The sequence below is a fragment of the Staurois parvus genome, unplaced genomic scaffold (genome assembly GCF_062004578.1).
Source record: "Staurois parvus isolate SC_StPar_1 unplaced genomic scaffold, SC_StPar_1.0 ptg000437l, whole genome shotgun sequence".
Classification (NCBI taxonomy): Eukaryota; Metazoa; Chordata; class Amphibia; order Anura; family Ranidae; genus Staurois; species Staurois parvus.
In genome coordinates, this window is record NW_028318233.1 from 449,038 (window position 1) to 469,276 (window position 20,239).

At 40.3% G+C, this 20,239-nt stretch overlaps 1 protein-coding gene across 1 annotated transcript; it reads left to right on the forward strand.

The window, feature by feature from the left end:
* The first annotated feature begins 1,255 nt into the window (after positions 1-1,255).
* Positions 1,256-19,587, forward strand: LOC149454131 (nucleolar RNA helicase 2-B-like). The gene is made up of 17 exons (XM_089687737.1): positions 1,256-1,411; positions 4,927-5,058; positions 5,143-5,346; positions 7,356-7,502; positions 7,595-7,670; positions 9,095-9,273; positions 9,701-9,818; positions 10,914-11,099; positions 11,625-11,770; positions 12,241-12,393; positions 13,197-13,358; positions 13,552-13,671; positions 13,831-13,904; positions 14,743-14,902; positions 17,477-17,611; positions 17,755-17,799; positions 19,210-19,587. The coding sequence occupies exons 1-17, from the start codon at positions 1,358-1,360 to the stop codon at positions 19,411-19,413; spliced, it is 2,295 nt and encodes a 764-aa protein (XP_089543863.1). The 5' UTR covers positions 1,256-1,357; the 3' UTR covers positions 19,414-19,587.
* Positions 19,588-20,239: the final 652 nt, after the last annotated feature.

Consider the following 20,239-nt stretch of genomic DNA (forward strand, 5'->3'; position numbering starts at 1 on the left):
GGTCATGTGATCAGCTGTGTCCAATCACAGCTGATCACATGTAAACAGGGAAATGCCGGTTATCGGCATTTCTCTCCTCACGAGCTGTCACGCTGACAGCTTGAGAGGAGAGGAGAGCCGGTAATCGGTATTCCGCGAAGGGGACATGTACACTGATCATCAGAGCACTGATGATCAGTGTGCCCTGATGATCTGTGTAGCCCCAGCAGTGCCACCTGTCAGTGTCTATCAGTGCAAGCTGTCAGTGCTCATCCATGCCACCTGCCAGTGCCCATCAATGCCACATTTCAGTGCCCATCAGTGTCACATCAATGCCACATATCAGTGCCCATCTGAGCTGCCTTTCAGTGTCACCCATCAGTGCCAGTCAGTGCCACCTATCAGTGCCAGTCAGTGCTGCCTCTCAGTGCCACCTATCAGTGCCATATATGAGTGCTGCCTTTCAGTGCGCATCATTGATGCCTGTGAATGGCCATCAGTGCCACCTACCAGTGCCTCCTCATCAGTGCCCATCAGTGTCCATCAGTGCAGCCTATCAGTGCCCATCACTGCAGCCTCATTAACGCATATCAGTGAAGGAGAAAAATCACTTATTTACAAAATTTTATAACAAAAACTAAGAAAAAACTTTTATTTATTTTTTTAATTTTCTGTGGTTTTTGGTTTAAGAAAAAAATGAAAAACCCAGAGATGATTACATACCACCAAAATAAAGCTCTGTCACAAAAAAATGATAAAAATGTCATTTGGGTACAGTGTTGCATGACTGCGCAATTGTCATTCAAAATGCAATAGCGCTGAAAGCTGGAAATTGGCCTGGGCAGGAAGAGTGACATGTTAGGTATCTATTTATTCGGTGTAACACCCTCTTTTATATTCCACCACAAAATGGGCTATACATTGTGTTTTTGCATTAAAATGACCGTCTATTTAAATAAAAAAATGGCATTTGAAAAACTGCTGCACAAATACCGTGTGATGTAAAAAAATGGCAACAACCACTATTTTATTCTCTTGGACCTCTGTTAAAAAATATAATATTTCGGAGTTCTAAGTAACTTTCTAGCAAAAAAAAAAAAAGCAGATTTTTGCTTGTAAACAAAATGGCAGGATAGGCTCTTCAAGTAGCTATAGAGTACCATGAACACACGTTCTACAGCGACACCTACGGGCCACATATAAAATGGCACAGCCGGGCCTTTCAACATGGAGGCGTCGCAGCCATAGAACATCACTGCGAGAAGGAAGTAGGCGGGGTGATGTCACTTCCTCTTCCCTTTTCACGCTGCCTCTCGTAGCGTGGCCAGCTGTTGGATCCCCTCTCTGTCCAGTGCGGGACTTTTAGAGCGGCCCATCGATGCCCGGGATACTTCTGAGCGAGGAAATGGAGAGCGGAGTCGGCAATAATAAGGTGGGGGGCGAAGTGAGAGGTGTGGGGGGGCTGCGTGTGACTTTTATCAGGGTTCGGCCTGGAGCGGGGAGGAGAGCAGCATGTAAACAGCGCTGTGTACACACGTGTGGGGGGGGGTCAGTGCAGGAACAGAGGGACTGTGTATGGGGCATGGGGGGAGCAAGAATCATCTACCATACCTGGAAGGACAACGCTGGGACTTGTAGTTCTACAGACTTTCGGTTTTCCAAGAATCTAATGTACTTAGATGGCGGAGTCAGCTGTCGGATCTTCTATTAGGAGTGATCACTGTTCTGTGTGCTCAGGTTGGCTTAGTAGATCATCACTCTTGTATCCCGTCTCCAGCCGTGGGGCCCCCCCCATCGCGTCCCCAGCCGTGGGGCCCCCCCCATCGCGTCCCCAGCCGTGGGGGCCCCCCCCATCGCGTCCCCAGCCGTGGGGGCCCCCCCCATCGCGTCCCCAGCCGTGGGGGCCCCCCCCCATCGCGTCCCCAGCCGTGGGGGCCCCCCCCATCGCGTCCCCAGCCGTGGGGGCCCCCCCATCGCGTCCCCAGCCGTGGGGGCCCCCCCATCGCGTCCCCAGCCGTGGGGGCCCCCCCCCATCGCGTCCCCAGCCGTGGGGGCCCCCCCCCATCGCGTCCCCAGCCGTGGGGGCCCCCCCCCATCGCGTCCCAAGCCGTGGGGGCCCCCCCATCGCGTCCCCAGCCGTGGCGCCCCGTTGGTGGTGCAAGTTTAAATATGCAGATAACTTCACACAAAAGGGTTCAATTCACTAAAGGATTCTGCATGCGATAGATCACATGACTAATTTGTCAGAAATATCCCATGACATAAGTCAACATACTAAAGTAAAATATTGAATGTGAAGTACAAACTGCAAAAACAAAAAGTCAATTCACTAAGCCCTGATTCACACTGAATGCAAATGTGAAATGGCGATACTTCACTTTCAAAGCTTCAGATCCGTGTGATTTTCGTAAGTCGCAATGAAATCGGAAACAAGTAGTACAGGAGCTATTGTTGAAATCACGCTGCTTCAAATCGTACTGATTAAGGCCGTGCCATAGAAATACATTCCATATGACTTCAGGTGCAGTTTGTAATTGGAACATCTCAGGTGTGAACCAGGGCTCAGGAACACACATTCTGTATTTATAACCTCCAGTAGGCGGTCAGTATTTTAGCAATGTACAAAGTAACAATGAGGGGAACTCTGCTCTGACCAGAAAGTGAAAAGTATACAATGTATCAGTGTGGAAATGTTCTGCTTTGAGCTCAGCAATGAATATAAATTGTAACCTCATTAGAGGGAGATCGTTGTGTGAATGTAACCACACTAGAAAGTTTTCAGTTTCATAATATTTCTGTGTGCATTAATCTACAGAACTATCTTCCTCTGGTGCAGTGTTGGCATGACAAAAAAAGTAAAAATAAAGCTAAATTTAACCCCTTGTCCTCCTGAGGATTTACCCCCTGACCAGGCCATTTTTTTTAATATGGCGCTGTTACTTGACAATTGCACGGTCATTCAACACTGCACCCAAATTTTACATCCTTTTTTCCCACGAATAGAGCTTTCTTTTGGTGGTATTTGATTGCCTGTTTTTTTTTTTTCTCTATAAAAAAAAAGACAATTTTGAGAGAAAAACATTTGACTCTGTTATTAAACATTTCCAGTGAAAAAATTCCAAAAATCAAATGTCGTCATAAATGTAGGCCAAAAAACTCCAATCCATGTAAGTTAATTGGTTTAAATGAAAGTTATAGTGTTTACAAACGGTATATATACTAGGATTTTTTTTTTTTTTTGTCTTTACTAGTAATGGCAACGATCAGTGACTTATTGCAGAATTGTGGCAGGCATTCTGACACTGGGGGGAATTGACTTGGTGTCACTGATATCCCCAGTGACACCAATAACAGGGATCAGTGCTAATATAAAAAGCACCTACACTGTACTAATGGCACTGGGCAGGAAGGGGTTAACATTTGGGGAGATCAAAGGGTTAACTGTGTGTTGTTTTGACATGGTGTCCTGTGTTTGTGCTTCACCGTTAGCACACTGCTTTGCATGGTAGAGTGCACAAGCTGACCAGGGAGGCAGCTGTTTTGTTTACAAACAGTTCTCCCTGCCCCTGTCAGAGATGCTTGGCTGAGGGTGCGAATAGCAGCACGGGTAGGGTGCACCTCCTACCTGGAAATGCAAAATTACATAAATATATGAAATTTTGCATACCCATGCCACCTTGTAGCAGTACGTCTGCTATAGTGCGGACAGGAAGTGCTTAAGTGATAAATATTGCAAAACATAAATATTTAATGCATTCTGTAAATGACACGTTTTTTGGGGGGTTTTATCTCTTAGTGAATTGACCCCAAATTCACTAGCAGACCCCGCCTCCACCCAGGGTAATGCAGCAATGGTACACTCTGGCAGTAAACAGTACTGCCAGCTTGAAAGCCATACCCTGCATTAAAGTGAAAGGCATTCCCTGCATTAAAGTGGTTGTAATGGATTGTTTTTTTATATATATTGTTTTGTCCATTGGTTCCTGCTGCTGTTAAATCCTGTGAGGAATGAGTGGGGAGCAGTCTGAGCCACAATGTGTGTGTCAATGGACACACACAGCCCGCCTTGGGAGCAAGCCCACACTTTTGTCACCATAGTTACATAGTCTGGCTGAAAAAAAACAAAAGTCCATGTAGTTCAACCATTGAAAAAATTATCCTATACCCACAGTTGATCCAGAGAAGTAAAAAAAAAAAAAAAAAACCCAGCAAAACATGATCCAATTTTACTCTTGATGGGGAAACAATTCCTTCCTGATCCCTGGAAAGGCAATCGGATATTCCCTGGATCAACCATGTAAAGCAGATTCATAGGAAGCAAACCTGGAACCAGTATGAGGTTAAGGAATTCTAACAGACATTTACAGCATGCTTGTTGAGGTTCTGATTTAGAAACTTTGAAGCTTGGCTTTTTTGGAAGAGCACCCGAAGCTTGACTTCGGTAATTAGGGTTGAAAATAAATATGCCTCTACTTGTCTGAATTTTTTTTTTTTTTTTTTTAAGGGTGTTCCAACCTCTGCCTGGGTTTCTGTCCTTTAGGTGAAGCAGAACTGTGATCACGTTTTGCACAATAGTGATGTGTATGCTCCTCCAGCGTTGGCATACTGCCTAATAGCTACACATTCTGTAGTTTAGAGGACTACTTGAGACGGGGCCATGACTGCCTGTACACTAGTTTCCGAGTGGGGCTGGCTGGTGGGTCCAACCTAAGAGTGCAGTAATTGCAACAACTTTCTGTGAGGCATAACTCTGGGGGAAAAGGGGAGTACTGCAGGAGAAAACCGGAGTTGGGCTTTAAATCCTTAAATGACGTTCCTGATTTGTGTTTTGCCCAATTCCTTTTCTGTACAGCAAATCGCTTTTTGTAATTTATCACAACAAATCATCTCTGATAACAGTTCAGGCTTAGTGTTGTATCTTTGACCCAGTCTTCTATTAATTTCCAGAAACACTCTAAAACTCCCACACCCAAGAAGATCAAGAGGAAAATGCAAAATGGGGACGCAGAAGAACTCGATTTTGAGCAAGCAACTAAACTCAATGGCTTGGTGAACGAAGATTTAAATAACAATGATCAGGTATTTTGTTTAATCTCATGTATCCCATGTATTGTAAATATTGTGAGACTTAAGCTAAATTTTATATATTTCTCCCGATGACAGAAGACACCGAAACTGAAGAAGAAAAAGAAGAAGCAACTTGCAGAAAATGAGAGTTCTTTTGAAACAGCTGAGCAGTGTAGTGAGGAGCAGGACATATCGGACGCTCCAACATCAAAAAAGCTAAAAAAGAAAAAACAAAAAAAGGGTCTGGAAGAATCTGAAACACAGCAAGATGCAGCGGAACCTGAGATCAATGGAGAAAAAGTAATAAATGCTGCATTCTGTGCACCAGAATTTTGCTGTTTTTATAGATTTTGTGTGTTTTCTTCTTTCACCAGAACTGTTGACTTTTGTCAGATATTCTGTGCTGTGTGTCATCCACTCTGAGAGTGACATTCCCTCTTTAATGCTAAATTCCAGGCATATATAAAGAAAACATCAAATCATGCAGTTGTGAAACTGTTTAACTGTTAAATTCAGGCATTGTAATTAGCTAAATTTGACTTGGTTTCAGATTTTGTTTGTCCTCTCTACAGCAGAGCTCAGACTATGAAAGGGAAAGGAACCAGTTGAGCATGTTGGAATGCACTTGTCCTGACAAAGAACATATCTAGTGGAGAGGGCAAAGGGATGCAATTTATCTTTCTGCTGCTTTTTCCTCACTGTCCAATAACAGGTGGGGGGCAAGGAGGGGACCTTGCTGTGCTTCTTAGAAGATATTGGCATTTTCATACATTGCACTTATCCTTTAAGTACAGCAAAGTCAGATTCTCAGCCTGGTTGTGCTGTCTTGCAGAGATCTGCAAATATCTTAACTGGACTAAAAATCCTTTGACAGGCAAAACCACTCCTTAATATACTGTATTTACACACATGCACAAAAGGAAGCGGCAACTGTACCTTTTTTGGGAGAAATTGTATGTCCACAAAACAGTCAGTCTCCTGTAACACAGTAATTCACACACAGGGTTGCAGCATACTTCAGTGATCTGTTTTTCATAAAGAGACAAGTAGCAGAGCGACCGTTTCAAGCAGTCCTGCTCTTTGTAAAAAAAAAAAAAAAAATTACCTGGAATTCAGCTTTAATGCCAGTGGTTTTCAGTAGTACTTGATTATTCATATTTAAACTACAAAACATTTTATAGAAATTATTTATTCTAAAGGACAATAACCGTTACATCCTAATTTGTCTATTACCATGGAGACTATGGGTAACTGATGGGTCTCGTACAGTTACATTTAAATGTTCAAATGCAAAATGGCAGTTAGTGGATAGATTCAAGACTAAGGTTTCAGAGCATATCTTGCTTACATGTTCCCATGCATCTCTTTGAAGGTCTGGTGTAGAGTATAGGTATGGTCTAGATGTCTACAGAGATGTTTTAATTGGTGAATTTGGCAAATATCTTTCTGCATAATTGAAGGCTTAGTATTAACTGTTTCTAGAACACTAGGGGATTTTACTTGGTGGGATGGCATGATGTAGGCAAACCTTTTTCTTTAAAAAAAAAAATAAGTAAAGGGGGTTGGTACTTCTGGTATGTCCTTTACTACATATTCCAGTTTTTCTGAAGTGCGTTTGTATACGTATTTAAAAAATATGCTTATTTCACACAAAGGAGGAAGAATTTGACATGCAATTCAGTTATCTGGCATAGCAAACAGTATGTTTGGAGGTTAAATAGGTTAGTTGTGTGTATGTTCATGAATGTCGCTGCACCTATTTTAGATTGAGACTGTTACCCTCTTACTCCATTTCCTAGATATTGACATATTAATGATGAGCTTAACACATTTGCTACAATGTTTAATCAAACCTAAAATGGGCTTCTGTCCTGCTCTAGCAGGATACCCATATAACACCTAAGAATCCAGGCGAATGTAAGACTTATTCACACAATTATCTGCAGTAGGCAGAGAAGCAACAGAAGGCTATAATCTAATCCCCACTGGGCCTGACACAAATATACATCAGTTAAAAAAAACACATTTTCCCTTTGTCCTTTCAGGGCAGTCTGAATGGGGATAGAGAGTATGCTTCTGCTTTTAGAAAAATAGTTCTCAGTTTTCCATAATGTTCTGCTCTTCCCAGTGACTGATCTGCAACCCCCCCCCCCCATGTGTTGTAATTCATTAAGATATTTCACACTGTCGAGTTTTTTCATTTGAATTATGTGTATGCTGTAGCAGTCTCCATCCTGTGAAGGATTTCCTGTTTGTTTCTTATGTGCAGTGCATATTGTATAATTCAGTCTGTTTTTATTCTGTTCTAGAGTGGCAAAAAAGCTAAAACAAAGAAAAATTCCAAGAAAGTAAAGGAAAATGTTGACAGTGAAGACAGTGGTGCTCCTGCAGCTAAGAAAAGAAAAACTGAGCCTGAAATAAATGGAATGAAAGAGGAATCCAAAACGGAGGAAGAGGTATGTGGAATAAATATCAAAACATTGCAGAGCATGGTGTATATCATTTAGTAGAACTAAAAATTAATGCAAGCATGTTTGTTTTATGGCAGGAAATTAACTTGGAGAAAATCGAGGGAGATTTTTCAAAATTTCCAATTTGTAAGGAAACTATTGCTAATCTACAAGGTAAAATTTTAGTTTGTCGTTTTCTAAACACCATTCACTCTGACAGTCATTGGATCCAGCCATTCTATCATCTGCTGTTGTATACAGCAGGTGCAGGGAGAGGATCCCTGGCCCGCGGTTAAAACTGGGGATGGGGGGAAGAGTGCAGGGGCTGCTGCAACAGTAATATGTTACACCCTGAATATGGGTGTAATGTGTTAGGAAAGGTGAACTTATCCCATAATGTTCCTATGCACTGTAGGATGACAGTCAAGCACTGCAGGGAGGAAAAGGTTGTCTTCCCAGTAATTCCTCCTTTACCATCTTTGCTATGTGCCTTTTTTTTTTTTTTTTTTTTTTTTGTTCAACCAGCAAATTGAAGGAAAAAAAAACTGCTCCTCACCGCTTTATATTCTGGCAGCGGGAAACTTCCCCGCCCTCAGAATACATTAATCAGTGCTGCAGCCTATTGCCTGCTGCCTGTAGCATTGATCGAGTGGAAAAAATACAAACAGGGCAGTTGAACAGTAGTCAGTTGGTAGATCAACTTCTGTTCAGCCACAGTGGCCACATGGATCAAAATTCAACCGGTCCCTGCTGAACTGGATGAATTTGAATCCATGTTTGGCCAGCTTACGTTTGCTCTCAGAGGAAGGAAGTTTCACATCTAGGCTTGAGTATATTCTCACTCTGCACAGTTTTAGTCAGTATAACCGAACAGCCGCATATGTTTTCTTCTGTTAAATCCACCTTGCGCATTCTTAAAACCAGCCACTTACCATTTTTGCTGCACTGCTAGCCAGAAATGTGACACCACAAGTACCATAATACTTCTGACACATACAAATATTTAATGAATTACTCATATATACCCCAAAGACATGCTGGTAGGTTAATTGGATCCTGTCTAAATTGGCCCTAATATGTGTATGTATGAATGTAAGTTAGGGACCTTAGATTGTACACCCCTTGAGGGTTAGGGACTGATGTGAATGTTCAATATATATATATATATATATATATATATATATATATGTGTGTGTAAAGCGCTGCGTAAATTGACAGCGCTATATAAGTACCTGAAATAAATAAACATATACCATCTCTGGGTCTAATTGGCTCATAAAGATGAGGATATACTTTCACATGTTTTTTGTATTGCTAATCTGGCATCCATATAAGTTTTTCTTGAAGTTAGGACAAAATATTTTGTTTGCTTAGCCTGTAGGCGCCGGGGTTTACATATACTTTACATGACAGTCAAAAAAATGGCAGAGGAACAGTTCTCACAGATGGTTGTTTATCTCTGAACCTAGTAATAGAGTAGGAATGTTGTCTCTGTCTCATGTTAATAAAAGGTAAAATCCCAATGTTTTGAGGTGGTTTAGTAAATTTCTTTAGTTTAATATTCTGTTTTTCTACTTTTCATCCTTTCTATATTCTAGCCAAAGGAGTCACTTACCTGTTTCCCATACAATCTAAAACCTTCCACACTGCCTACAGTGGGAAAGATGTTGTTGTCCAGGCTCGTACTGGCACTGGAAAAACCTTCTCATTTGCCATTCCTTTAATTGAGAGGCTAATTGAAAATAAAGAGCCGCTGGCAAACGGACGCCCACCAAGGGTATGAAACTTGCATTTTTTTATTAATAATAATAGAGTGAGGAATGTTCACCCTGTGACATGTTATTAAAAAGAAAAATCCTGTTTAATTGGGGTTTGGCTGGGTGTAGTAGGTTTCCGGAGTTTAATAGCAATTTAATATATTCTGTATTCTCACTATTCAAAACTATTTGGGGGTTTGCATTGAAAAGATATTTGGGTGTAGTCTGGGGCATATTTGTAGTAAGGTAGATCTTGTGTGCTGAACATCAGGTAGTAACTAGAAAGTGACAAGCCTCAAAATTAGCTGCACCTGTAGAAGTGATTGAGTAACATTTGCCCAGAACCAGCTGGATAATGTAAAGGCAAGCTCATAGCTGCTATTGTGCCCCCCCCTTTTCTGTATTGATGTGTACACTGAAGTAGTTTTTCACATTCTTCTTAATTAGGTTCTGATCCTAACTCCTACTAGAGAGCTGGCGATTCAAATTATGAATGAAATTCGCAGCTTATCTAAAAAGCTGAAGACATGTTGCTTTTACGGTGGAAGTCCCTATCAGCAGCAGGGTAAGTATTATCTGACATTTCAACCCTTTCAGTCCTGAAATGTTAGAGTACCACCAGTGACTGTAGCTGTGCTATCATAGCCATTTATTCCCACTGTTATTGAATTACTTCCTTAGAAATGATTTTATGGAAATAACAGCAGACCATTCTTTTTTAAAACCATTCTTCCCATAAGATACACTATATTGCCAAAAGTATTGGGACTTTTAAAAAGTATACATGCGCCTTTACACAGCACATGATATTTAATGGCATCCCAGTCTTAGTCCGTAGGTTTCAGTATTGAATTGGCCCACCCTTTGCAGATATAACAGCTTCAACTCTTCCGGGAAGGCTGTCCACAAGGTTTAGGAGTGTGTCTATGGGGATGTTTGACCATTCTTCCAGAAGCACGTTTGTGATTTCAGGCACTGATGTCGGGCGAGAAGGCCTGGCTCTGTCTCTGCTAATTCATCCCAAACGTGTTCTGTCAGGTTGAGGTCAGATCAAGTTCCTCCACCCCAAACCCACTCATCCATGTCTTTATGGACGTTGCTTTGTGCACTGGTGTGCAGTTATGTTAGAACAGGAAGGGGCCTTCCCTAATCTGTTCCCACAAAGTTGGGAGCGTGAAATTGTCCAAAATGTCTTGGTATGCTGACGCCTTAGGAGTTCCCTTCACTGGAACTAAGGGTCCAAGCCTAACCCTTGAAAAACAACCCCACAACATAATCCCCCCTCCACCAAACTTTGCGCTTGGCACAATTCAGTCAGGCAAGGACATAAATTTCATTTGGCTGTAGTGCTGCATGACCTCACACTTGTCAGTTGAAGTAAAGCAACACTGTATTGCAAAAAATGGCCTGGTCAGGAAGGGGGGTTAAATCCTCTGGAAGGCAAGTGGATAATGTAAAATGTCCACAGGTGGTTAAAACTGCTTGTTAGCCCTTCATCAGAGATTTGCTTAAGCAGCTGTCAGCATAAATAATATCACACTTTTATTACAATATTAGCATTTTCTGGTTTAAATAATGCAAACGTCACACCATATAGAAAGTTATGGTCAGTTCTGGATTATGTATTACTAATGTACCTCTTTTCCCTGTCTTTCATCAGTATTTGCTATTAGAACTGGACTTGACATACTTGTTGGGACACCTGGTCGTATACGGGATCTTATCCAGAATTATAAATTGAACCTCACTGCACTTGAACATGTGGTGCTAGATGAGGTAGATATGATGTTAGAGATGGGGTTTGCTGAACAAGTGGAAGAAATCTTATCTGTCCGTTACAAACCTGGTAAGTGTCAAACAGAATGACGTAAAAAAAAAAAAGCTTTACCAGTAAGCGCACTTGCCTGATGTCTTTCAGTTGTAATAACCATGTACCTGTGAACAGGCAGGGCGACCAAGCAAAAATGACTGGATTCTTCAATGTTAAAACATTCATTCAACCCCAAATCTTTAGGTTTAATTTCCCACTTAACCTTTCTGACAGTATATTTGTGCATGCATTATGTTCTGTAATGAATACCTGTGCCATTCAGCTAAAACGAAGTGCTCATAATGTGATGGAAAATGCATGTTGAAATACAGATGTATAGACAAGTGAAATGTGGAATTTTCCTGCAAAAGTTGAGCCTGGCTCTTACCTTTTTTTTGATCATTGTTTGTGATGCGCTGCCACAGCAATCAGTAGGAAGGTGGGATGAATCTTGTGAAAGTCAATATTTTCACATAGCTTTATCTTTTATCCTAGCCACAACATTGAAGTAGTTTTATAACTATGACAGTTTATTACAACTTTGTCTCCTTTGTCTTGAAGATCCCGAACAGAATCCACAGACTCTCCTATTCTCTGCAACATGCCCAGATTGGATGTACAATGTTGCCAAAAAATATATGAAAAAGGAATACGCAAAGATTGACCTTGTTGGACACCGTAGTCAGAGGGCTGCCATCACCGTTGAGGTTAGTAGCTCATTGTTTAATGTTCATCCGGAGAACTGTTATGGTTTCTGGTAATGCATACATGTGCTCATTTTGGTCATTTTGGCTTGTTGTCTTGTCAACTTGACTAAATCCCCTTTTTTAAATCCCCTCTTACTTGTAATGCTGGGTTCTATTCAGATAACCTGCTCAACTGCCCAGCATTGTCCTGCTGCAATTTGCTGTCACGGGCCAGGTCTTGCATTTTCCCTTCCTATGTCATCCATCTGTCTGCTGTGTCCCTGTAGCAGTGTCCTGGGGTATGCGATATTCCAGGAGGGTGCAGGAGTAGGACACTCCATTCTCGCCTAGGTACCAATGAGTGAGGGCAGGAGTATAAAACAAAGTAAACAAAAAAGGGGAGGAAAGCGTCCTTGGTGAAATACATAGCTGGGAACTGTTCATTTAATATGTAGTTAATTTTGTTTTTCTCTTTTTTTTTTTCCTTGCAGCATTTGGCCATTGAGTGTAACCGATACCAGAAGGCAGTTGCTCTAGGTGACATTGTCCAAGTTTATAGTGGAAGTCATGGGAAAACCATCGTTTTTTGTGACTCCAAATTAGAAGCTCATGAATTATCAACCAACTGTGGCTCACTGAAACAGGTCTGTATTTTGTTTTACATTTGCTACAACAGGACTTTTGTGTTCCATAAATACCATTACTTGATTGTTATTTGCAAACTTTAATATTCTAACAGTTTTGTGAGAGTTTCAAGGGTCAAGGACATGCTCAGTATACTGCTTTCAGTTTCTATAAAGCCAGCATATAATTATACACATATTGTGGGGGGAAAAAAGGCTATAGATTTTTATTTAAACAAAGCCAGTAAACTTATAAATGAATTTCAAGTATGGCAGTTTTTACATTGATCCAGCTTGAATCCATTGGAATCCAGTGCCTGCTACAGTGATTTCTGGAGGTGTCCCACAGGTGTATGGTACACACACACTTACGTTAATCCAAGCTGGACCAATATAAAAACTGCTATACCCTAAATTCAGTTTTTTTTTTTTTTTTTAAATTCAGCAAGGCTACTGTGGATGCCCTGATGCTTTGTTACAAAATGGGCTGTCTGGTTGTGGATACTGTGGCAGAACCATCTGTCATGTTTCCCTTTCCTCCCTCCCTCCGTTCACCTTTCCCTCTTCTTTCTTCCTTCCACCTCCCCCCCTCCCCAGTGAAAGGAAGACCCTCTTCCAGTTGTACCTTCTTATGAGCTATGTCCGTTCTCATGTAAGTTATTTTTCTGTGCTCCTATTTTCTTACGCCTTCATACTGTGCAGGGTTTTTGGTCTTCTACGGCATATTGTATTCTGCTAATAATTTTAAATAAAGGATTTAAAAAAAATCAGCAAAGTGGATGCTGTCTAACAAATTTTAAAATTAAAATTAAAATTTTTTGCAGTCTGCCAAAGCTCTACACGGCGACCTTCAGCAAAAGGAGCGCGAAATCATCTTGAAAGGCTTTAGAAATGGATCATTTGAAGTTCTTATTGCAACAAATGTTGCTGCTCGAGGTCTAGACATTCCAGAAGTTGATCTTGTTGTGTTGTATTCTGCACCAAAGGTGAGGCTCTTTTGTAATTTTGTTACTTTATTCAGAATTTGTGCTCTTCGGCTAGCTGATTTGTAAATATACTGCAATGTTCCCTAACCATTATTACTGTTATATTCATGACCTAGTTTACCTGGAATGCTGTTTGCATAACAGTTTTGTAACTTGTGGATAATAGGCTATAACTGTTGTGTCCTATCTATAGGAAGCGGATGCATACGTCCATCGTTCAGGACGTACGGGTAGAGCTGGGCGCACAGGAGTTTGTATTTCTCTTTATGAACCCAGAGACCGACATTATCTCCCAGCTGTGGAGAGGAGTACGGTATGTGAATCTGCAATCAAGTGGCACCAATGTTTTGCTCTTATGTATATTTTATATTATAGGGATATGGAATGGAGTGTTATGTATTATCCTCCCGAAGCTTATTGTAGTACCCTTATGTGTCTTACAGAAAGTCCATAACTCTTTGCTTTCTCCTAGGGTATCAAGTTCAAGCGGGTTGGTATCCCATCCATACTGAATGTTGCCCAGTCCTCCAGCGCTGATGCAATAAAGTAATTCATTTTTATTTTTTTCAAAATCTTTATTGCAGGTGAATTAAATACTAAGCATGAAATGTAAAGATATGGATTACAGTTGGCAAATAATGGATATCCAAAACAAAAATGTTTAGCAGTGCAGGATAATTTTTTGTTTCCATAGCAGTTAATGTGTTACAATCAGCCACGTAAAGCTTAGAAAGCTAGGTGCTGAGGTTGCTTGCTCTGGCCCTCCCACTGCTGTGGCTCACTATTGCTTGATGAGGGTCCCATCAGAGTGGTGAATAAACAAAATAGAACTGGAGATCAGAAGTCAGAGCTGAGGACTACAAGGACTGGCCGTTTTTCTTCATCAGAGTGCCCAACATTTCTGGGCTCACACATTCTACAACAAATTGGTGCAGTCCTGTACCAGGAGACAGCAGCCATCACTTTGATTTTCATGATGCCATGCTTGGCTCTGCCTGCAGAGCTGTATGATTCATTCTAAGATCTGTGAATAAAGTACAAGTCACGTCTGCCACTGTGGCTGATAGACTTGTATTTCTCAGCAGAACATACACCTAGTCCATTGTAACTTCTTGCAGCAACTAAAAGCTCATACCTTGGTACAGACAGAGAGCTAGGAGAAGTGTCTGCAGGAGCCTGTGCATCGCACCCATGGTTGCACTGCAACCATGAAGACTTGTTTACAAAAAAAAAAAAAAGTTCATTGTTTCTGCCTATCTATTTTTATTTTTTAACTTCTAGCCTTTAAACATTGGGGACATGGTAAAGTGGCTGCAAATTTGGAAGGGGCACATACTGTGTGACTATTTACTGCTACTGGTGTTGATCTGATCTTGTTTTATAGGTCACTGGATTCCATCCCAGCTGATGTCATTGAACATTTTAAAGTATATGCAGAAGAACTTATTGAAAAGAAAGGAGCATTAAATGCGCTTGCAGCAGCTTTAGCACATATTTCTGGAGCTTCATCTTTAAAACAACGATCATTTCTTAATTTGGAAACGGTAAGAACACTTTTCAAAACATATTTTAAGAATAAACAGATATGGAACATGCAGCAATAGCAGGGAAACAAGCTGACTTAGGACTGAGTCATTAGTGGAAATTTATGTGTAATTTTTGCTACTGTAAATGTAGACTGATGGCCTAAAGCTTAACTCGGCTGGAGACAAAAAAAAACTTGGTGGGGGACACTGTTGCAAGCGTTGGCAGAATTTGTCATTTTTGCATTTAAAAAAATCAGAGCCTCTAAAGTATTTGTGATTAGGTATATAAATTATTTCAAAACATTTGCTTGAAACATACCTACTGAATGTTTAAGTAGCAACCTGCTTGATAGAGACTTGTTGGAACCAGGTCCATGTACAGTATTAATATTGGGTAGACTTTTGGTATTTACTTCACCAATGCCACAGAAAAGGCTAGTTATAATATGTCCGACCACACTTTGACACACCTCACTGGCCTTTTTTTGTAGCATTGGCGCAGCGAAGGCTTCTTTGTGGCAACTCGACCATGCGGCTAATTTTTGTTCAAGTATCATCGTATTGTGCTCCTTCAGTACAACCACACCATCTTTTTCCAGAGCAGCGTTTATTTCTCTTGAGGTTACCTGTACTGGTTTTTCTTTGTATACCAAACAATTCTTCTGTCAGTTGTGGCTGCAATCTTTCTTGCTCTAACTGTACTTGGCTTGGTATCAAGGGATCCCCGAATTTTCCACCACTTAATACATGATTTAACAGTATTGACTGACATATTCAAAGCGCTGGACATCTTTTTATATCCTTTTTTTTTTTTTAATCCTTATAAAGCTCTATTACCTTCTTATGCAGTTCTTCTCTGGTTCCCAGGGCTCAGTATCTAATTGCAATTTAAAAAGCCACAGATGTGGGAAATTAACTTTTTAATTGCCGTTTCAACCTGCGTGTCACCTTTTGTGTGTCTGTACCAAGGCCAAACATTCCAGGGTATGTAAACTTGATCAGGGCCATTTGAGTGATTTTTCTGTTATGATTAAAAAACAGTATGTGACAAGTGGCTTCATGTGATCACTATCCTTTAAAAGACAGTTTTTTGGCATGATCAGTCATATTTTCAATATCCATGCCAAGATTTCGCTATTTCTGCCAGGGTATGCAAACTTTTGAGCACAACTGTGTGCCAATGGGATATTTCAGTTTTTTCCTTTTTTGTAAATTTGCAAACATTATCTACAATTCTGTTTTCACTTTGTTATTAGGGGTACGGGGTATAGATTAATGAGAAAAAATGAATTTAAACAACTGTAGTATCAGGCTGCACCATAACAAAATTAAAAAAAGTGAAGGGGTCTGAATACCTTTTTATGAATGCACTGTAACATAAGGCCCTAGTTTGTGCTGTGTGACCGGCACAGGAGGGAACCTATAGAAAGACTTCTCCAGTAAAGCTGAACTTTTGTTACTCTTGATAGATGCATCCCAACATTTCACTATAGGTTCACTTTACGTTCAGATGTGTATTATATACATGGTAACAGGTGTTAAAATTGAGGGTTACTTTCCTAAAACCCGTGTGGTATGACATTAATGGCAAAAATGTGGATACTTTTTTTTTATTCTCTTGACATTTTGAGTGGTATTTCTTTATTCCCATAGAACGAATGATGAATAGTTATTTTATGTGATACATTATACCACTTGGCAACCTTCTTTACCACTTGAAAACTTTTGACATACAAGGCACTTAACAGCCTCATCTAGGCACATTGCGCATCCTTGTACTTTTTTGGGCTTCCTTTTACTGCTGTGCCTCCTCTACCCAGTGTAATTGCTGGAGCCAGCTGTCAGTTGCAGAACCCCAAATGGCCAAAGTTGGCATAATTTGGGATTGACTATGATTTTCTGTGCATAATTAGTACACATAAGGTAATATAAACTAAAAGCAAGTGACCACTTTATATTTGGACATACAGATGCATGTTTTTGGCAGACAAGCTTGATTAAAGTGTGGTTGCTATTAATACCAGTGTGCAGTTTTTTTGTTTTTTTTGTTTGTTTTTTTGTGTAGTAGTGTGAATTATTCATATAGGTAACATAAAGACAATCAATATTCATGTGTTAATGCAAGATTAAATTAGTAATCCAGGCTAACCTTAATCTTAAAACTGCTTCCACTCTCCTTTTTAACACCTATACTAACTGGGCAAAAAGATGCATATGCTTGCCTATTTTCAGGGTGCTCTGGTCTGGTCACCTGATCTAACTGGTGTCGACCGGGGCAGGCTACTTGGGAGAACAGCGCGCTTGCGGATGGCTGGAATGCTTGAGCAGTGATATCACCCATAGGCTTACAATGAGCCATCCATTGTCCGTTCTCCCTTCTCTCTCCTCAAGCCGCTGCTGGCTGACACAGGAGCCAGTCATTTGACCAGACCCGAGCACCCTGAAAATCGGAAAATGCTTATTTCCTTTCAAGGTTAGTGTTAGTATAGGTGTTAGGAGGGGGGTGGGAGCGATAGCCAGGAGTTTTACTTTTATTCAACATCTTCTATTTTTCCTTTTGCAAATCATTAAAATGTTTATTGTGCATTGCAGGGCTATGTCACAGTTGTATTGAAGACTTCAGTTCCCATCCATAATTTGAGCTATGTTTGGCGTGCAGTTAAAGAACAAATGGGAGAAGACATTGATTCCCAAATTCAGAGGATGTGCCTCCTAAAGGATTCCATGGTAAGATAACTTTTTTTTTATATAAAATACTATTTACCCAAACAGTTTAATAGGTGCTCCCTTTTAAGGACTTTCTATGGCATAAGGCATATCAAAAGCATTGTTTCTTGTAACCAAATTAATATCTTTTATCTTTCCAACAGGGTGTTTGTTTTGATGTTAAGGAAGATACTTTAAAGACTTTTCAAGTAAGTAGCTTTCTAAAATTCTGGTATGACAATATTAATTTGTGTTCAGTTGATTTATGCAGCAAAGCACCAAGAACAGTTTAGAAACCTGCATCTACATAACACTTAAGGTAAAACTTGGTGTTACTAAACCCAGGACCCTACATTCACTATATCTGGTCTCCCACAGTACACAGAACATGGAAGTGCAATTTTTTTAGTAAATATAAACTGCTAAATACCTTTTTCACATCAGCAGTTAGAGCAGTCTTGTGACTTCTATCAGTGTTCAGCTAAGCACTGGTTACAGCTTGTAGGAGTTTTCTTTCTGCTCTGAGGATGCAGAACCCCTCACCTCTATCTGGGCAGTGCTTATTGGCCCTGTGCTGATCACATGCACTCTACCAAGAAAAAAAAAAAAAAAATCTCTCGAGCAATGCACACCAAACTGAGCATGTGCAGAGTGTCTTCACATGATATGTCTTATCAGGAGATAAGAGGGGGGTACTGGAAGAAGGGTGGGATCAGAGAAGTCGGGATCAAACAGCATTTTTACACAATGCAGAGGATTAACCCCTTAGGTTCCACAGTGAGTATAACAAGCATGCTTCACTGCATATATAGACTGATTTTACTGTTGTGGGTTTAGTAACACGTTAAGGCAAAGAGCAACACCCACAGTTAAAATACATGTGATTTCACCATCAAAGAATTTGTAATTCTGCACAGCCCATCCTATGATTTAAAAACCTGTTTTCCTCTGCACAGGTAAGACAGGTTTATGCTCTTGTGCCTTTTAAAGCAACTCCACTTCCTATATCGCCTCCTTGTTGAACAGCAAATCAGCCTTGCCACCTTGCCCTATCAGCAGGGACCTGATCTAGGTAGCAGTAATGCAAAGGAAGGGATAACAAAACCGATATATGCCATTATTAAACACTTGTAAAAATGTGCATGGTTGGAGTTCTACTGGAGCTTTCACGATGGTTATGCTTGTGCAGGAAGACTGGAGGGACTTGGGCGACTTGCCAGATGTCATCTGGTGTTTTGAAATATTCAATGATTACCAGTTCCCCTGATAGATCATTGTTCCTTTTTGTACTATCTTACTGTATAAACCTGACAGATACTCTTTTTTTTAATGTTTTGAAACCATAACTATTTTAATCACACCAATCTTTTTATTTTTATGTTGCCTTTTGATTCATTTATACTTAGTCACTTCACAATTACAAGTCAGTTAAAGCCTTTCCATAAGTGGTCCCAGCCTGTGCCTTTTGAACTCAACATTTCTTTGGAAAGCTTGCATTTTCAGCTGTAATTTTAACATTGCTGTGTGTACTATTTAAACTAGGTTATTTGTTTTATCTTTCAGATTTAACAGATGCATAGAATTGTAAATGAAAATAAACCTTGATTCCTTTATTTTAGGATTCCTGGAAAGATTCAAGGCGTTGGCAGCTTTCTGTGGCAACCGAGCTCCCAGCACTTAACGAATCAAGGAGAGACCTAGAAGGTCCACGTGGTAGGGGCGGCAGAGGTGGCAGATCATTCGACAGAAGGCGCAACAACAGGAATTCATCAAACAGAGGTGGAGGCAGAGGCAGGCGAGGGGGTTTTGGAAGGAGGAAATAGGACATGCCATGAATTTGAACTAAATTATTCTTTTTTTAACTTCAATATTCATGAGGACCAGCACTGCCCAACTTATTTTTCTATTCCTGTTAATAAATGTTAACAACGCCACTTGTATTCTATGCTGTCTAAAGCTGTGTAACACCGCCCCTTAATAAACGTTTATTAATGGAATTTCTGTTTAATTTTTCCGAACGTTCTTGTATTTATTAACACTTTCATGGGAAGAGGTCATTGTGTTAATGTATCTTGAAGTAGAACTATAGGCAAAACTTTTTTTTTTTTTTTTTTTCTTTTTGGATACAGTAGGGGAGGGTTATAATCTCGGTCAAATTGTTTTTCATCATCTGTGTTCTATTGTGGAGATTTCCTATCACTTCCTGTCCCATAGCCAAACAGGAATTGAGAGGAAATCCCTGAAAATTAAGGGAATTCCGTGGGGACCCCCAGGTCACAAGAACTAGTCTCCCCATTGGAAGATTTCCTCTTACTTTTCTGGGGTCAACCCAATATTTGGGGTTTTCTTTTACTTTCAATGACCAGTAGACAGGGGGAAGCTCTCTAATGCATGCACGGACAGCAACAAAAATTGACAGGTGTTCTAATCCTTCTCCACTCTTTCCAAAAAAAAAAAAAAAAGTTTTGCCTTTTTTAGTTTTTCTATTTAATCCATTTTTTGTTTTTTTGTATTTGTGTGCTAAAAACCTTGCTTTCTTAATTATACATTGCAGGACACAGGTAGAGTATTCTAACTCCATGGATTATAGGTGTGTACCTTCAGGTGATGATTGGACATGGGCAAAGTTTTTTTTATAAGACCCGTCCT